The 14494-nt window shown below is 39.7% G+C and overlaps 1 protein-coding gene across 11 annotated transcripts in view; it reads left to right on the forward strand.

Annotated features, from left to right (window-relative positions):
- RBMS3 (RNA binding motif single stranded interacting protein 3) overlaps positions 1-14494 on the forward strand; it is a 1330859-nt gene that overhangs the window by 1307936 nt on the left and 8429 nt on the right. For 6 of the 11 annotated variants that reach the window (XM_060640721.3, XM_060640722.3, XM_060640718.3 and 3 more), the window contains one exon: positions 1187-1318. In XM_060640721.3, the coding sequence (XP_060496704.3) occupies positions 1187-1318 (132 nt within the window). Of the gene's footprint in view, positions 1-1186; positions 1319-14494 lie in introns of those variants that run through there. The other 5 variants (XM_060640720.3, XM_060640716.3, XM_060640719.3 and 2 more) reach the window with 1 other exon arrangement.

Genomic DNA, 14494 nt, shown 5'->3' on the forward strand with positions numbered 1-14494 from the left:
ACCAACATCCACACAAATAAATACTTATGGGAGGTTCAGAAAAATGTATAATGCCAAATAGTATATTAGGGAAAAAGAGATTGAGATAATATAGGGAGAATTTTTAGATTCTAAGGAACAATTTTAGGGACGTTTAGTGAGGGACAGAGAGTTGGTCAAGAATGTTTGAAAGCTGACATCCCTGCAGGTGTCCAAGGCTATGAGTAAAACCAAGAGAATGTTTTCAGAGAGATGCCCTTCCTACCATGTATCAAATAAAACCACCTGTGCCTCTCTCAGAATCAGACATCTGATCAACTTCTTCTTGGCATCTGTGACAAATGAGAGGGTGAGGGAAGTAGCAAATCAAAATTAAGGATATTTTTGTGTTTGTTTTCTGAAACCTCAAAATGAATTCTAGTTCATGTTCTCGAAAACAAAACAAAATAAATCAAATTGCTGAAAGGAAAGCCCACTTAACAGTATTGCTTTGAAAGAATTCCAAGCTTTTTTGCAGGTTTTTTTGTTGTTGTTGTTGGGTGGTGTGTTTGGTTCACAGTCCACTGTTTTGCCAGATCATAGAAACCTGACACACCGCACTACTCCAGGGAAATGTTTGAATATATAAGTTTTTATAGGAATCCTGCATGAATTTTTGATGAATAAATTATTATTTAGTGCAGCTATCTGCAACCAGGTTTAAAAGTTCTAAGTATGAGGGAGCCTGGGTGGCTCGGTCTGTTAAGCGTCTGACTCTTGATTTCTTCAGGTCATAATCTTAGTTTAGTGAGCTAGAGCCCGGCGTTGGGCTCCATGCTGGCAACAGAAAGCCTGCCTAGGATTCTCTCTCTCTCTCCCTTTTTCTCTGCCACTTCCCCCTCACACACACTCTCTCTCTCTCCCTCATAATAAATAAATAAAAACTTAAAAAAAAAAACAGTTCTAAGTATGGTGAAGGTGATTTTCTGACGATTCAACTGCTCTAGGCACTTCTGAAAGCAAAACTTCTTGGTGACAGATTGGAGTGAATTTCTCAGCTCTTATCAAAATGTGCTGTGGTTTTCCTTTGAGTACTTCTTGTGGCTTCATTTGGCTGAGTGCAATTCCATTCAAGCCAAATAGAAGAAGGATATTCCCTATTGTCCATCTGGAAAAAGGCCCTTTGCTAAAGCCAGTAAGGCTTTTGTGTTCTTATTTGCCTCCTTAGGGTGTTGTTGCTGATACCTCTCCCCAGACAGTGGCACCTTCATCCCAGGACACCAGTGGTCAGCAGCAACAGATAGCAGTGGACACATCCAACGAACATGCACCTGCATATTCTTACCAACAGTCTAAGTAAGTTCGGGCTACGCTAAACTCTTTCCCTCAAGATCAAGCATCTTGACATCATTCTCTCGTGTTGTGGCAATACAGACCATCCCAAAATTAGTGACAAGCATGTATTTAGTTCATGATTATGTGAGTTGGCAATCTGAGCTGGTCTCAGGTGGGTGATTCTTCTGGTCTTGACTAGAATTGCTCAAGCACCTGAGGACAGCTGATGGTCATTTTCACAGCTCTGCTTCTGGGTGTTGTCTGTTGGTTGAATAGTGGAAGCAATTGCATCATGACCAGCACTTTTCAGTCTGTTTGTGATGTATTTACTACTGCCCCATAGCCCAAATCAAGTCACATGGCCAAGCCCAGAGTTAATGTAAGAGTTCACCTCCAAGCCTTAAATACAGAAAGGGGCATTAAAAAAAAATCTACCATACATATTTTGGAAAAACTCCAATATTCCCCCCCTGAAACTAGATAGTGAGCCTGTATTCTTAAATGAAGACAATAACACTCCCTTTGCAGAGTTGCCTTGAACACCCAGCAAAGCACTTCATGAAAAGGGGTACTGTAAAATATAAAACAACGTAGAGACCTGTTCAGGAAATAAATGACAAAATAAAAATCATGTATCAATTACTCTTGCAAATCTTTAAATCACTTGTAAAGTACAGTTGGCTTTGTGTTGACTAATTATGTAGACTAAAACTTGAGAGGTTTGAAACCAAAGGAATTAACAAAAATTCAGTCTATATATAGATGTCTTGCTATGCAAACTATTCTAATTGGTAGGTAACAGTCAAAGCCCTGGTGGATAGAGAATTCCTAAGAGCTCCTTCCTGTCTGCAGAGTGTTGCTCCCATTTCTTGATCATTCCTCTTTGATCTCAATATGCAGATATTTGTTTGTTGTTGAAAGATTAATCATGGTAATGGAGTCTTCCACACCTAGTTTAGCTTCTAAAGGCAGTCCTCCAAATTAAATGTGCTCATAATGGGACTTAACTTTTACTATTATTATCATTACTATCACATAACAACTTTCAGGAAAGATTCATAAGAATAAAGCAGTTTGTGTTTTGTTTTTTGTTTTTATTTAAATTCACCTATAGCCTACATGAATCACTTTAACACACACTGAACAACATGCTGGTCTCTGGTAGTCTGTTCCAAGCATACTGAAATATTTTCATTCTGTTCAGAGGGTAATAATATGTGAGAAAGGAGTGGAGAATGTGTGGAAGCACAATGAGAGACACTGGTGGGAATGAGAGCTAATGTATTTGCCAGAAACACTTGGAGAGTAGGTGAAGCTTGCTTTTGCTGTTTCAGAGCATACTGAGGAAACTAGTGATCCTAGACCCTTCTTCCTAACAATTTAGTGCTCTTTGCATACATAAAAGAGATTCTTGGGGTGCCCGGGTGTCTCAGTCAGTTAAGCGTCCAACTTCAGCTCAGATCATGACCTCATGGTTTGTGAGGTCGAGCCCCCATGTAGCTTTGTGCTGACAGCTCTACTGTTACTCCCTCTCTCTCAAAAATAAATAAATTTAAATAAATAAATAAAAAGATTCTTTCATTCGCCAAGTCAACAACTATTGAAATAGTACCTCCTATGTGACAGACAGAATTCCAGACACCAGGGACTGAAAGAGGCAGGTGCCTTCCCTACTGGCTTGGAGTTTCCTTCCTGCTAGAAGTAGACTCACAGTAGACCAATCATCAAACAATCAGAATTGCAAAGCAAATATTTAAAAAAGATTCTTGTGAGGAGCCAAGATGCTGGAGGAGCATGGAAGTTTTTTTGTGTGTCTCGCATCCATGAAATACAGCCAGATCAACACTATCCTGCACTATCCTGGATCAACCATCCTGCACACCTAGAAAACTGATTTGAGGATTAACACAACCATCTGCACAAGCAGAACCACAGAATTCAGCAGGGGCATGGTGCAGAGAGGTAAAATGGGGGAGAAAGAAGCCATGGAGGGCAGGGACCTGTTTTTGCCTTTGGAGAGCGGACCGAGATGGGGGTGGGGTGGGGGGGGGGGAGTATGGGGAGAGCACCACACACCCCCAAAGCAGCTGGAGAGAAAGTGGAAAGCTGGAAACAGCTTCAGGGACTGAACTAAAAATGAGAAAGGGGAAAGGAGAGGATTTAAATTCCCTAAGACACTATAAACGGGGAGCACAGAGACTGAAATTCTACAGCTCATTATCTGGTGGAGTTCTGGTGAGAAAGGCGAATTCCCAGGAGCAGTGTCAAGACTGGGGTCTTCGGGCCACAGGGAGAGGCGGTTCCCCTGCTGGGAGGACTCCCTACAGGCAAAGGCCGCAGTGGACCCGGGATAATGGTCACATTCGCTGGTGCTGGAACAAGGTCGTTAGGGGTGAAGCCTAGAGCCAGATATCAGTTGTGATTTGCCATAATCCCTGAAATACTGCTCCTAAACCATCATGTGAACTTTTTCTGGGGCAGGATGGCACCCAGCCACAGTCTCTGGGTGTCAGCAACAGCACGGTCCCACCAACCTTCCTGGGTGCTGCCAGCACCCAGCCATTGCTTGGTGAAACCCTCCCGTAGAGGGGCAGACTGGTCAAAACTGCAGTCCCTCAGAAATAAGGGGTCAGGAAAAATAGCCGCATCCAAAATAAAACTCAGGAGGGAGGTGCTGCCTGGGGTTGGTCACAGACAGTGTAAAAGCGGGGAGTGGACGGAAGCCGAAGACAAAGGACGGGTCCGCGATTGCTGGTCAGGGAGAACGATACTAGAGACTGGGTAGCTGGATGATGCTATTTTCACCACTCCCGCGTATGCAACATACACACCTACAAACACCACAACAATCCACCCCAGTAAGCTAAGCAGCGCCATCTAGTGAGAAACGGAGCCATTACACCAAGCCCCACCCAACTGGGCCAACCTCCCTCTTCAGGAACAAAAATCTCTCATTCTGCTTAGTTTACAGACTATAAAGCACTTCATAATTTGACTTCTAGGGGAAACCTAATTTCAAACGTGTTTCAGTCTCTTCACTGGTCCATCTATTCAATTTTCTTTCTTTTTTCTTTTTCGTTTCTTTTTCTTGAATACGGAAGGAGAAAAATTATTTTTATTCTCAATCTTTATTAAAAAATGTTCTTTGATTTTTTTCTGCTGTATTTTTTACATTTCTGTAAATTTTTTCAAACTCTGTTTTACTTCCAACATTTCATTTTATTCTATTTCAGGGTATTCATTTTTTCAAATTTTCAAGTGATTGCTTTTTTTTTTTTACTTTCCCCTTTTTTCTCTAATCCACAAGCCCCTTTCAGCACCCAGACCAAAGCACATCTAGGACCTAGCATCATTTATTTGATTTTGTGTGTGTGTTTGTGTTGTCTTTAATTTTTTAATTTTAATTTTTTAACTGTAATTCTTTTAATTGTAATTTTTTTAACTCATTAATTCCTTTTCTCCCTTCAAAATGATGAAACAAAGTAATTCACCCCAAAAGAAAGAGCAGGAAGAATGACAGCCAGGGACTTAACCAACACAGATACAAGCAAGATGTCTGAACCAGAATTTAGACTCATGATAATAGTAATACTAGCTGGAGCCGAAAATAGATTTGAATCCCTTTCTGTGGAGATAAAAGAAGTAAAAACTAGTCAGGATAAAATAAAAAATGCTATAACTGAGATGCAAATCAAATGGATGCCACAGCAGCAAGAAGGGATGTGGCAGAGCAGAGAATCAGCAATATAGAGGACAAACTTATGAAGGATAATGAAGCAGAAAAAGAGGGAGACTAAGGCAAAAGAGCACGATTTAAGAAATTAGAGAAATCAGTGACCCATTAAAAAGGAACAACATCAGAATTCCAGAAATCCCAGAAGTCCCAGAAGATGGAGAGAGAGAAATAGGGGTAGAAGGGTTATGTGAGCAAATCATAGTGGAAAGCTTCCTAACCTGGGGACAGACACAGACATCAAAATCCAGGAAGCACAGAGAACTCCTATTAGATTCAAACAAAACCGACCATCAACAAGGCATATCATAGTCAAATTCACAAAATACTCAGGCAAGGAAAGAATCATGAAAGCAGCAGGGGAAAAGGTCTTTCACCTACAAGGGAAGACAGATCAGGTTAGCAGCAGAACTATCCAGAGAAACTCAGGAAGCCAGAAAGGAGTGGCAGGATATATTCAATGTGCTGAATCAGAAAAATATGCAGCCAAGAATTTTTTATCCAGCAAGGATGTCATTCAAAGTAGAATTTTTTATACAGCAAGGATGTCATTCAAATTAAAGGAGTTTGTGACCACTAAACCAGTCCTGCAAGAAATTTTAAGGAGGACTCTCTGAGGGGAGAAAATATGAAAATGCATGCACACATACATACCTACATACATACCAAAAGCAACAAACACTAAAAAGGATCAGAGACACCAACAGAAACTCCAACTCTACAAGCAACATAATGGCAATAAATTCATATCTTTCAGTACATACTCTAAATGTCAATGGACTCTATGCTCCAATCAAAAGATATAGGGTAACAGAATGGATGAGAAAAAAGATCCATCTTTATGCTGTTTACAAGAGACCAACTTTAGACCTAAAGACACCTTCAGATTGTAAGTAAGGGGATGGAAAACCATCTATCATGCTAATTGTCGACAAAAGAAAGCTGGAGTAGCCATACTTATATGAGACAATCTAGACTTTCAAATAAAGACTGGAACAAGAGATGAAGAAGGGCATTATATCGTAATTAAGTGGTCTATCCACCAAGAAGACCTAACAATGGTAAACATTTATGTTCCAAATGTGGATCACCCAAATTTGTAAATCAATTAATCACAACCATAAAGAAACTCACTGATGATAACACCATAATAGTAGGGGACTTCAACACCACTTTCAGCAATATAAAGATCATCTAATCAGAAAATCAATAAGGAACAATGGCTGTGAATGACACAGGACCAAATGGACCTAACAGATATATTCAAAACATTTCATCCTAAAGCCATGGAATATACATTCTTCTCTAGTGCACATGGAACATTCTCCAGAATACACCACATACTGGGATACATATCAGCCCTCAACAGGTACAAAAATATTGAGATAATACCGTGCCTATTGTCAGACCACAATGCTATGAAACTCGAAATCAACCACAAGAAAAAATTTGGAAAGGTAACAAATACTTGGAGACCAAAGGCCATCCTACTAAAGAATGAATGGGCTAACCAGGAAATTAAAGAAGAAATTAAAAGTACATAGAAGTCAATGAAAATGATAGCACCACAGCCCAAAACCTCTGGGATGCAGGAAACGTGGTCAGAAGAGGAAAGTATATAGCAATCCAGGCCTTCCTAAAGAAGGAAGAAAGGTCTCACATACACAACCTAACTTTACACCTTAAAGAACTGGAAGAAGAACAACAAATAAAACCCAAAACCAGCAGAAGACAGGAAATAATAAAGATTAGAGAAGAAACCAATGCTATTGAAAGCCAAAAACAAACAAACAGTAAAACAGATCAATGAAACCAGAAGCTGGTTCTTTGAAAGAATTAACAAAATGGATAAACCACTAGCCAGTTTGATCAAAAAGAAAAAGCAAAGGACCCAAATAAATAAAATCAAGAATGAAAGAGGACAGATCACAACCAACACAGCAGAAATAAAAATAAGAGAATATTATGAGCAACTGTACAGCAATAAAATGGGCAATCTGGAAGAAATGGATGCATTCCTAGAAACATATACACTACCAAAACTCAAAGAGGAAGAAATAGAAAATTTGAACAGACCCGTAACCAGTAAAGAAATTGACTTAGTAATGAAAAATCTCCCAAAAAACAAGAGTCCAGGGCCAGATGGCTTTCCAGGGGGAATTCTACCAAACATTTAAGGAAGAGTTAACACCTAGTCTCTCGAAGCTATTCCAAAGAATAGATATGGAAGGAAAACTTCCAAACTCTTTCTATGAAGCCAGCATTACCTTGATTCCAAAACCAAAGACCTCACTAAAAAGGAGAATTATAGACCAATTTCCCTGATGAAATGGATGCAAAAATCCTCAACAAGATATTAACCAACTGGATCCAACAATACATTAAAAAAATTATTCACCATGACCAAATGGGATTTATACCTGGGATGCAGGGTGGTTCAATATCAGGAAAACAATCAAAGTGATTCATCACATCAATAAACAAAAGGATAAGAACCATATGATCCTCTCAATAGATGCAGAGAAAACATTTGACAGAATAGAGCATCCTTTCTTGATAAAAACCCTCAGGAAAGTAGTGGTAGAAGGATCATACCTTGAGAACATAAAAGCCATTTATAAAAGACCCAACGCTAATCTCATCCTCAATGGGGAAGCACTGAGAGCTTTCCCCCTAAGGTCAGGAACAAGACAGGAATGTCCACCCTCACCACTATTATTCAACATAGGATTGGAAGTCTTAGCCTCAGCAGTCAGACAACACAAAGAAATAAAACACAAATCAGCCAGAAGAAGGTCAAACCTTCACTCTTTGTAGATGGCAAGATACTCTATATGGAAAACCCAAAAGATTCCACCAAAAAACTGCTAGAACTGATTCATGAATTCAACAAAGTTGCAGGATATAAAATCAATGCACAGAAATTGGTTGCATTTCTATATACCAACAATGAAGCAACAGAAAGAGAAGTCAAGGAATTGGTCCCATTTACACTTGCACCAAAACCCATAAAATACCTAGGAATAAATCTAGCCAAAGAGGTGAAAAATCTATACACTGAAAACTATAGGAAACTTATGAAAGAAATGGAAGGAGACACACTCAAAAAAAGGAAAAATATTCATTCTTCTGGATAGGAAGAACAAATATTATTAAAATGTCAATACTACCCAAAGCAATCTACATATTCAATGCAATATCTATGAAAATAACACCACCATTCTTCACAGAGCTAGAACAAACAATCCTAAAATTTGTATGGGACCAGAAAAGACCCCGAATAGACAGAGCAATCTTAAAAAAAAATAAAAATAAAAAAAATAAAAATAAAAAAAAAAACCAAAGCAGGAGTCATCACAATCCCAGACTTCAAGCTGTTTTACAAAGCTGTAATCATCAAGACAGTATGGTACTGGCAGTAAAACAGACACAGAGATTAATGGAACAGAATAGAGAACCCAGAAATGGACCCACAAACGTATGGCCAACTAATCTTTGACAAAGCAGGGAAGACTATCCAATGGAATAAAGGCAGTCACTTCAGCAAGTGGTGCTGGGAAAACTGGACAGCAACATGCAGAAGAATGAACCTGGGCCACTTTCTTACACCAGACACAAAAATAAACTCAAAATGGATGAAAGACCTCAATGTAAGATAGGAAGCCATCAAAATCCTCGAGGAGAAAGCAGGCAAAAACCTCTGTGAATTTGGCCACAGCAACTTCTCACTCAACACTTCTCTGGAGGCAAGGGAAACAAAAGCAAAAATGAACTATTGGGACCTCATCAAAATAAAAAGCTTCTGCAGAGCAAAGGAAACAGTCAGAAAAACTAAAAGGCAACCGATGGAATGGGAGAAGATATTTGCAAATGACATATCAGATAAAGGGTTAGTATCCAAGATCTATAAAGAACTCATGAAACTCAACACCCAAAAAACAAATAATCCCATGAAGAAATGGGCAAAAGACATGAATAGACACTTCTCCAAAGAAGACGTCCAGATGGCCAACTGACACATGAAAAAATGCTCAACATCATCAAGGAAATACAGTTCAAAACCACAATGAGATACCACCTCACACCTGTCAGAATGGCTAAGATTAACCACTCAGGCAACGTCAGATGTTGGTGAGGATGCAGAGAAAGAGGATCTCTTTGCACTGCTGTTGGGAATGCAAACTGGTGGAGCCACTCTGGAAAACAGTATGGAGGTTCCTCAAAAAATTAAAAAATAGAACTACCCTACGACCCAGCAATTGCACTACAGGCATTTATCCACGGGATACAGGTGTGCCGTTTCGAAGGGACACATGCACCCCCATGTTTATAGCAGCACTATCAACAATAGCCAAAGTATGGAAAGAACCCAAATGTCCATGGATGGATGAACAGATAAAGAAGATGTGGTATATATATACAACGGAGTATTACTTGGCAATCAAAAAGAATGAAATCTTGCCATTTGCTACTACGTGGATGGACTAGAGGATATTATGCTAAGCAAAATCAGTCAGAGAAAGACAAATATCATATGACTTTTCTCATACGAGGCCTTTAAGACACAGAACAGATGAACACAAGGGAAGGGAAGCAAAAATAATACAAAAACAGGGAGGGGGACAAAACATAAGAGACTCTTCAATATGGAGAAGAAACAGAGGGTTACTAGAGGGGTTGTGGGAGGGGAGATGGGCTAAATGGGTCAGGGGCATTAAGGAATCTACTCCTGAAATCATTGTTGCAGTAAATGCTAACTAACTTGGATGTAAATTAAAAAAATAAAATATAAATAAAAATGTTTAAAAAAAATTTTTAAAAGATTCTTGTGATAGAAAGTGACAGGATAAATAGGTAAGACATAGTATCTGGCAAGGCCTCTCACAGAGGCCTGGATCCGAAAGATAATTACAAGTTAATCTTGGAGAGATTTGAAGAAAAAACTTTGTAGGCATTAAAAACAGGAAGTCCACAGGTCCAGAGTGGGACCTGCAACTGGAATGTGGTGAATTTGAGGGAACTGTAGGAGACAGATTCAAACAGGCAGTTATATAGAGCCTTTATTACTTGTATACTTGACTTTGTGGAGAGGAATCATTCTCAGTTTTATTCGAAGAGAGCCATGAAAGTTTTAGAAGGCATTATGAGAAAGAATGCCAGCAACTGAGTTTTATTTCAAGGAGTCTACTAACCAATGGAGTCTGAGTATGGAGGGATGTGTTTCAAGGATGGCTTTCAGGATACAAATTTCCCCCTTCTTGTCCTTCTTGGAACAACTTCTTTTCCCTGCCTGCTTCAGTCAGCTTCAGCTGCCTCCACTTACAGCCCACAATGGGATGTGCTCTTCTTTCTCAGGGTTGTCCTACCTTTCGTGACCACTGTGTGGTATAGTGAGGAAGGGAATGCTCTGCCTGACCCAGAGAGAACAGATGCCCGTGAGAGTCTCCACACACACCTTCACACTTGGAGTATCCAGCATCATGCCAGTTTCTATGCTAGGGGACGGGATCCCTGCCCTCCAGAGTTTATCATCTAGTATGAGATTTAGGCATACACATAGGCAGGATATGTATGCTGCAAGGAAGAAAATGAACAGGGCTCTTTAAAAATAAAAATACCCTAGTGGGGTGCCTGGGCGGCTCAGTCGGTTATGCGTCCCAGCTCTGGGTTTCAGCTCTGGTCATGATCTCATGGTTCAGGAGTGCAAGCCCTGCGTCAGGATCCACTGCCGACAGCACAGAGCCCCCGCTTGGGATTCTCGCTCTTCCCCTGTCTCTGCCACACTCCCACTCACTTTCTCCGTCTCTCTCAAAAAAATACATCAAATTAAAAAAAAATAAAATAAATACTGTAGTAATAGGAGAATGCCTTTAATTTTTCTCAACTGGGTGAGCTTTGGTGGAGGTGGTGGCAACTGGAATGGGGTCTTACAGACAGTCAAGCAGTGTTCCGGGTGTAGTAAAGGCTTGGCCAAAGTCCAGAGGTGGGAAAGCTCAGAGTGCTTCTTTGAGAAGTGGATTCAGAATAAGACAGTGGTGTCAAAAGCAGATTGGACCCAGATTCTAATAGCAGATGCCAGACTGAGGTGCTTGGACGCCATGTCGTCTGTCCTACAAGGGCTCCTCCAACTAAGGTGGACAGTGGATTTGGAAGCAATGGAAACAGTCCCGTTATTGCAATGATCCAGACAAGAGGAAACAAAGGTTTGAGTAAGACTGTGGCAAGTGTGTAATGGGGTTGGGGGTGGGGGTGAGTTTGGGAGGGGATAGACCGAAGCAACTGGAAAAGGGAAAACAGCGCTTTACAATGCCAAACACAACTGTAGAGTTATTGATGCTACTAACAGAGGTACATGAGATAAAAACCAAAGAGAGCCTGAATTGTAGAGAAAGACAAGCAATTTAACTATCGTGAGAGTGAGTCAACTCAAACAAGCTTTATTCTTTGAAATATCAGAGGAAGTCTGAGGCTGACCAGGTAAAGTGTTGTGTTTAAACATTTTTAAAACTACCCCACGCCATGGTTATGTCCTTGAGCCATGGATTCTTATGGCTGAGAATGCTGAGCTTTCCACAGATATTAAGTGCCAAAGAAAGAAACCTTCCACGGGTGTCCTTACAGCGGTAAACGTCATGGTAAAGGAGTCCTCATTCGAAGGAATTTTCTTTTGCACTCATGCAGGAACGTATGTTCCAGGATGGTCCACAGAGTGCGTTTGTTGCAACATGCCAGACATGAAAGCACCCCGAAATGTGGAACATTTCAAATGTGTGACATGGGAAAACTGCTTGCATCGCCTTGTGGACATTTCTTTAAACCTGGAGAAAAATTTTAACAGGTCCTGTTTACATTCTCAACTTCCTGTCTCTGACCTGCTAAATAGTGCCAGGAACTTTTTTGACTTGAAATAACAATAAAATATTGAATGAAAACAAAAATTATTAACAATTAACAAGAATATTGTTATTATTCTAAGTCAAATAGATTGACAAGCTAGTCTGAAATTTTAAAAAAGGAAGAAATTAATGCGATTCTATCCAAGATTTTATCAGTTTCAGCCAAGGGAACCTGACCTGTGTTATGGTAAGACATGAGATTCTATAGAACCATTCAAGGAAGACACTGGGAATGGAGGTAAGCATGTGGGTCATGTAAACACCTGGGTTCTATTACTTATATAACCTTCACTGGGAAGAGTTCGAGGGATGCAAGAGTACCCACAGAGACATCTATCAAGGAAGCATTCAGAAGAAAGCAGGCACAAACAAGTTAATATGGCTTGCTCTGTGTACTTGATAAAGGCCCAGCTCTGTTCTTTGTAAGTAATAGAAACATACTTAACATGAAAAATGCTCTCAGATTAGATCTGACCATTTTTAGAGGCAGGACTACAGCCTCACTGTGTCTTCCGTCTAGAGTGGAGGTGATCTCTAAAATATTTTAGCCAACCCACGTTATCTCGAATACTCTGGATTTCACAAATGGCAGCTTATATCCAGCATCACTGCACTACTTAACATGCCACTACTTTCTTCAGGCAACCCATTTCTAATGATCATGATGCTCATTGAGATAGGACAGTTTAAAGTACTCACGCAAACAAACCTCTGGCCTTCCTCATTAAATGATAGCTGACCTCCTGTGGGGTGTGAAATTCTGACCAGGGTTAGCCTAGTGTCCTTGAAAAGTAACCTAACCCGCCATAACATCTAGGCTAAAGGTGTTTTTTTTAAAGTAAATTACAGACATCACAACAGGAGGTTGCAGGAGGAAAGTTTGAGAAGTAGAATGATGTGGATATGAATAAAAAAGTTATATTTAGGATCTGTCAGTAAATATTTTAATATTCCAAATTACACTTTTCAAGCTAAAAAAAAAACATTTCTACACATGTTGTACTCATGTTTTGTTTTGTTTTGTTTTTTTCTTGTTAAAAGAGGCTCTTTGGGGCTCTTATCTGCAGACATGATACCTGTGGTTTATTTTGGAAGTTCTGTGGAAATTCCAATTCCTGTCCAAGTTTTCATCAGATTTTCTTTGTGCTATTTAAGAAATCTTATAAATGACTAAGGCTTGAAAAGTATGTGTCTTCAAGCAAAGTTAAATTCTAATATGTAAAGTCTTTCCCACCTGCTGGTTGTCGCTCAACCCTTCTGAGCCTCCTTGTCCTCTTCTTTAGAGTGAGAGGTTAGATCAGTGTTCTCCAAAGAGTATAAATTAGGTTTCTAGCGCTGAGGGAGGATTTACCACCATTCCCAGGAGTTGGGGGTGGGGTGGTACTCACAAGGAATGTTGGGAAGCACCCTCTAACCTAAGTGAAATGCTTTCTTAATTGCAGTTCTCTTCAAAGCCATACAGATGCTAATGACCATGATCTCCTAGAGGGCCAGATAAATCAAATGTCTCACTTCCTGTAAGATTAGAGAAGAGGCTGCACTTCCTACTTGGGAATTCTGAGTTTTTTTCACACATCTTAAATTATTAAAGAACTAAACAGAATGTTGTCAACATGATGATTATTTTGATACTAATTTAAAAGATTGCATTCTTCCAAAAACAAGTTTGTTTTGATATTGAATACCCTTCTTTGTTGGTGCTTTACCCATAAATTTAGTTTACCTATGGGTAATCCAGTTAGTGGGAGCATACTTTGCAGTTTTCCCCAGACTCTGGACCACGGAATCGTTCTTTTCACATGGCGTCCCATGAAACTAATCTGTCAGGAATGACCCTGGGGGCCACTGCATCATTAGATGATCCCTAAGACTTTTTCCACCTCTAAAATTTAGAATTCTAAGATTATGGTTTGCTACTTCCCAATCTATTCACTCTGCTTTCTTTGGGGGTGGGAGGTCAGGGAAGGATGAGAAGTTTCAAAATGACTCTATGATCTTAAATTTAGCCAAACTCTAGTCTTCCAGCATTCACATTGACCTTAGAAGGCCCTCATCTCAACGTCAGTATGGCTGGTTCTTTTATTCTTCAAGTTGCTCAGATTAACTGAACTGTCATGAACATCAGTTCCCTACACATTGTCAGTATATCAGTAGTGTGCAAATTATGTCCTTGATTACCATTCTTACATGCCCTTTAAGCTTGTAAATAATAATATATTCTATTTGCACAGCACTTTACAGTTTGCAAATGATTTTCCTACTCATTGTCATTACATAAATTTCTCTGTGTAAATTGCAACCCATGTTATTTCTAAAAGAGCCTCACCATCCAACTTAAAATGTTATTGTTGCTAATGTTCACAACCTTGGAAATTTAGAAGCCTTCTATTTTTGTGGATATCAGTGCAATACATAAACATTATGTAAATGCGCACTTTCACACCTCATCTAGGGCAGAGAAGGTGGCCAGGAGTGAATTCGGTTCTATTAAATAGCAAACACCTTTTCCCTTCCAACTTCAGCTAGCAACCACAAAAATGCAAAGGACAACTATTTATTTCTCAGCATTTGT

The sequence above is a fragment of the Panthera onca genome, chromosome C2, assembly GCF_046562875.1.
Source record: "Panthera onca isolate mPanOnc1 chromosome C2, mPanOnc1 haplotype 2, whole genome shotgun sequence".
Lineage (NCBI taxonomy): Eukaryota > Metazoa > Chordata > Mammalia > Carnivora > Felidae > Panthera > Panthera onca.